The sequence below is a fragment of the Zingiber officinale genome, chromosome 1B (genome assembly GCF_018446385.1).
Source record: "Zingiber officinale cultivar Zhangliang chromosome 1B, Zo_v1.1, whole genome shotgun sequence".
NCBI classification, from domain to species: domain Eukaryota; kingdom Viridiplantae; phylum Streptophyta; class Magnoliopsida; order Zingiberales; family Zingiberaceae; genus Zingiber; species Zingiber officinale.
In genome coordinates this window covers 99438907-99444501 of record NC_055986.1, presented here as the reverse complement: position 1 = coordinate 99444501, position 5595 = coordinate 99438907, and the positions used below count along the sequence as shown (strand labels likewise).

At 42.2% G+C, this 5595-nt stretch overlaps 1 protein-coding gene across 1 annotated transcript; it reads right to left on the bottom strand.

Annotated features, from left to right (window-relative positions):
- Nucleotides 1-315: 315 nt before the first annotated feature.
- On the bottom strand, nucleotides 316-1867 carry LOC121970138 (thaumatin-like protein 1b). The gene is made up of 3 exons (XM_042520641.1): nucleotides 1698-1867; nucleotides 912-1617; nucleotides 316-812 (listed from the first exon to the last, which is right to left on the bottom strand). Exons 1-3 carry the CDS (start codon nucleotides 1744-1746, stop codon nucleotides 635-637), a joined length of 933 nt encoding a protein of 310 aa, XP_042376575.1. The 5' UTR covers nucleotides 1747-1867; the 3' UTR covers nucleotides 316-634.
- Nucleotides 1868-5595: the final 3728 nt, after the last annotated feature.

Here is a 5595-nt window from a genome sequence, read left to right as displayed (position 1 = left end):
AAAATTAATTTAATTAAAATTTAAGTTAACTGATATTTTATAAACTTTATTCGGATTTAGTTGAAAATTTTATGATTTATTTGATTAAATAATTTTGAACCGATTGAAGAAGGCAAACTTTTTTATGTACGTTGTTCTAAAATGAATCAGATCTAGGTAGTGACATCATCACTTAATATATTTAAGAAAAAACTATTTTAGAACCCTTATCCTCTTGTTATTAATATTATTTTATCATCATGAAAATTTTAAATTAAAAAAAATACACTTAGTGTCTCAAGTAAGCCAAATATTCTGGTATCAATCAAATTCCTATTTCAAGAACTGAACTACTATTTTTCTTTAAGAAAACAAATTAAAATAAAAGAATAATTCTCACGTAACCGGAGAAGAAGAAAATTAAACGGCAAGCAGCAAACGCAGTGTCCTTTACTCGCGTCCCACTCATTCTCTCCGTCATAAATACCTACTTTTCTGTTGGTGCCTTCTGTCGCGACATGTTTCTTTCAGGGAGAGTAAGTTAAGAGGGTCCCGTTTAAGGAGAGTGCGTCTAGGAGTAGACGCCCCAACGGCCGAAAATATGGCAGAGCCCACGTGACCGAAGCATGGCCGGCCGCACTACAGGACACGGCTTCTACGCGATCACCGCGAGGAGGACGGCGATCGCAATCAGCACCGCTGGCGTGCGGGCAAAATAGAGCGCGGCGCCGTCGCTGGATTGACTGCCGCCCACGTATACCATCGTGTTGTTGCTGATGGCGGTGCTCGACGAAACACCCACCGCCTGCGGGTTCAAGTCCGACGATTTCTGGCTGTTGGACAACAAAAAAAGAAACGCTTTTGTTAGAAAGCAATCAATTAATGGTCAACTATGGAAGGCAGCCGTCAAGAAAGTGACTTGTGGTGCTGACCTTGTGGTGCTGGGGCAGAAGGTGATGATGTAGTTGGTGGAGCCGGTGGCACAGGTGAAGGTGGAGGTGGCGTCGTCGTAGGCGTAGCTGTACGCCCTGGGGCACGCGTTCTTGAAGAATTGCGAGTAGGACGACGGCCTGCACGTGTTAGGGTTGCCGTAGTCGCCGCTGCAGCAGTACTCCGGCGTCCCGAAGGCCTCGCACGCGCTCTTGCACGCCACGCCCTCGCTGCCGCCATCGGTGCTCGCGAGGACCACCTTGAGGTCCGACGGGCACAGGGCGTTGAGGTCCACCAGGCACCCCGTGGAGCTGCACGTGCCGCCGGAGCCGCCCTCCGGAACCACCAGCATCGGGAGGTTGTACCCGTCGACGAGGCTGACGTCGAAGAAGTCCATTCCGCCGCTTCCGTCGAGCGTGAACTCCGCGAGGGTAGCGGGAGGGGTGGCGCCGCTGCCGGAGCACTCGACGGCGCCTGATCCGCAGTCGCCGGAGCCGCAGGTAAACTTGCCGGTGGCGTCGGTGGAGCAGTGGGTGCGGCCCCAGAGGCGGCCGGACCACGCCGAAGGCGCTTCCAGGTTGCGCGATTCGCCAGACTGCAGAGCGAAGCCAGTGGTCGGAAGCGGCTCGGTGCCGGCGCCGGAGAGCAAGCCGGGCCAAACGGTGTACTGGCAGTTGTTCGTCAGGGTGAACGTTGTGGCCAAAGCCCCTGAAAACAGAGCACGATTAGTAAAATAAAAAAAAGGAGAAACAGAGCACACGATTCATAAGAAACATCAAAGAATTCACCTTCAATCGACAACACAGCGAAAGCGAGAACGACCAAAACTCCGGCCATCTTGATCGCGGAAATAGAAGACGTGGAGCAGTTTGAGTTCGTTCTCCCGTTACCACACCCTGATCAGCTTAGCTGAGATCAGATGGAGAAAACAGGGAGAACTCAGGTTTAATGGGAATTCTGCAGGAACGGCGTGGCAGTGAATTTATAGAATTTGCGAAGGTCGAATAGTCAAATAGATGATGAACGTTGTGCTATGGAGTGAAGACACGTGGAAAAGCTGACCAGGATTTGACGATGCAGGGCCATCGACGGCGTTGATTATCGTCGGCCACACGTGCAGCAGATCATGGCCCTCGAGCTCGATGGCCGAGTAGGATTATAACGTTTAGCTTTAGCCTTTAGAAGCTTCCCTCCGAATGAATGCTTTTGGCCTGCGCATAATTGAGGATCGATGAGGCAGTTTCATCGATCTTCCATGTAATAAACGAATTCCAGTTGCAATAATCAATAATAATTTGGGAGTTGTATTGAAGTTTTAGATTTGAGATTTTTCTTCAGCACAAGGGACTCATTTCATTTTACTAAATTACTGTAGTGCTGTATTTAAAGAAGTGATGTTAAATTTCAAAGAAGAATATCTCTATGGTGTTAATCTTTAAAATATAGTACCATAGTAATACTATTTACGAGAGAGCTTATTTAGAAAGCACCCTACGGATTGATGGATTGACATAGTTAGTAATTATATGAATAATTATTTTAATAAATTTTAAAATTAATTCTTAATGGATGTAAACACCGTCGTTTTATCATTTTTTTTTTCTCCGACGTCAACCAAATCTTTTTCTTTTTCTTGGAAGTTTCCCCAATTTTCTTATTTTCAATTTAATCCGATCTGGATCTGACAATATCTGATACCGATTGCTCTCCTGATTAATCGGAGTGATCCACGACCAGTCAATGTCGCCGTCACCTTTGAGTTTTTGACCTTGTTCCTAAAGAGAAAAATCCTTGCCCGTTGACCATGGCACACGGATCTCTCGTGTGGGTGGACTGACGAATCCAAGTTCCCTTGGGCGACAACTGCCATGGCCAACCGTTTACCAGTCTAGTTTGAACAATCAGCTCTGTTCAGCTGAATCAGTAAACCCGTTCTTATTAAATCAGTTTTCCTCTCTCATTTTTTTTTAATAATTTAATCGAAAAGATAAATATGACCTTATCGGTTCCAACCCAATCCAGATAGTCAAATAAGAATCCAATTCCCATTAATTAAATGGAGACGAAACATGAGCAACACATTTCCTTTTTCTCTTTCTGAATGAGTTGGTAGGCAGTGACTTTCACAGAGTGTGTTCCTCGCTGCTTCTTTTTCAGAGCCGGCGCTGGACTTTTCTTGTCCGAGTCAAACTTCCAGGAAGACCATTTCCCCCCCTATTTGATTCAAATTACTAGATTCTCCAATTGATTACACAGCACAATGTCCAAGCTAAGTGGAGTGACAAAAATGTTATCTTCAAATACATTAGTTTAATTAATTTGATCCTCCAAAGTTAGTTAATGTGAAATGGCGAGCAGCTTCTGGTTTGAATTCACCCATTATCCAGACTATTGAATTAAGAAGGCAGTTGAGAAACGTAAAGTAAGAAGCATGTATGTTGCTTCTTAGCTCTACTCCATTTTCAACGGTAGCTAAAAGTACTGTAGTTTAATTGATTAGTATGAACGCCTAAGCTTAATCTGACGTGTCATTTTGAAAAAAAAAAAGTACAATATGAACACAAAGCCTGATCTACTCAAACCGACGAGAATCAATTGATTAGCAAAGCACAAGTCTGAACAGGTTAATTATCTGAAAACTGTTAATGAAGTTTGATTAACTACCTAGGTAACTTTTCCTCTCCTCTCCTACTATCTTATGAGCATACCCTCCTGCCAACAATTGAGGTTTAAGATGGTCCACAAAGGTAGCACTTGACTGCGAAGATCCATTTGCATCCCGGTATAGATTTGTCAGAAGGGAAAGCGACAAGTTTCCTATTGCGTTGTTCAACGACTAGAGGGAGCTACAATCGAAGGCATTGGAGACGAGGATGAATCGTGAATTATGATTCTTTGATGGTACTCGATGGACGTTCGTTGCGCTCATCTACAAGGAATTAATGCATAGTGGAAATACACATAAAATAAATACAAATAAAAAATAAGCACAAGTGTAAACCAATTTTATGTGGTTAATTTGGAATCATCGATTTCTACGCCACCGCTAATAGTCCTAGTGATAGCTTCACTATCTCTTGCCTTATCTAAGACTTTATAAAGATGAAAAATCTCTTATAATTTTTGTTCTTACCGGAAACACAAAACACGAACACAATAGATACATTAATACCGATTAAATCTGGAGGTGACCAGCTCAACTGTAATAAGACATGTAGAGAGTTAATTAGGAGGTGAATAACTTCGATCACTTTTTGAACTTGATTTGCAGTAAAAAATTTAAAGAAATGCTAACACCTTTATTTTACTTGATATTCATCTCTTTGAGGTGACTAATCCAAGGATCTATTTTTCACTCTCACAGATGCACTATGAAATCCTCATTCTCAGAGGTGGAGAAATCTCATACAAGTTCAAACATGAGAATACAACAAGAAAAATAAGAACGTAAATACCAAAGACAATTGAGAATGACTTTTAGAGTTTAAAATGAGGAACCTTGTATTGCTTGTTCTTTTCTTACTTTAGATTGCTTCTTAGTGGATGGAAATGCAATAACACTTTGCTCCAAAACTCCCAAGAATAGACTGAACCAAGTGTTGTTCAAATCTTCACAAAGACCCATTTTCTAGGATTACTTCGATATCTCTTAATCGATTGGCTTACCCCCAATCGATTATCACATTAACTTGACTGTTCAAAACCTACAGAATGACTCCTTTTCACCCATCTAATCGATTGGCGAGACATACCAATCGATTCAACAATTGATTGCCCCAATTGATTCAGCAATTGATTGTCCCAATCGATTCAAAAGTTTTCTGTTCTCGCAAAAAGATTACTAAATTGATTTCCCTAATCGATTAGCATTTGCTTTAAGCGATTGCCCCAATTGATTAGAAGGTTTTATGTTCATGAGAGAATCACTGCACAATTAATTAGTGTAATCGATTGACAGGACTGAATTGATTGCTCCAATCGATTTCAATCCTTTCTGATCTAACGCAAAAAACTCTTAATCGATTGACCCAATTGATTAACATTAGTCTTAATCGATTGACCAATCAATTCCTAGCCTTAATGTACTTCACAAAAAGCACTCAATTGATTGACCTTGGACTAATCGATTGCCCAACCCTCAAGTCATCCGTGACTCGTTGGGACTTCCCATTGCTTATCTTCTGATCAACCTTGACCTGTCAGGGCTTTTGCATTAAATGTCCGATCAACCTTTGGCCCACTTAAACTTTCCATCTAATGCTAACTTCCGGTTAGACATTCAATCACAAAGTGTCCAATCAACTTTTGACTCACTTGAGCTTTTCTCCTGCCTAGCTGCGCTAGGACTTCCATTGCCTAATTCCCAACTAAGTCTTCACTGTCTCACCGCGCTAGGATTTCTACTACCTAGTTCTCAACTACGTCTTCATTGCCTAGCCCCGTTAGGACTTCTACTGCATAGTTTCCAACTAGGTCTTCACTGCCTAACTCCACTAGGACTTCCATTGTTTAGTTCCCAACTAGGTCTTAACTACCTAACATTGCTAGGACTTTTGCTGCCTAAAATAACTCACTATGACTTTTCCGTTATCTAATCTCCAGTTAAGACTTTCCATTACCTAACCTTCAGTTAGGACTTCTCATTACCTAATCTCTGGTTAGGACTTCCCATTGCCTAACCTCCGA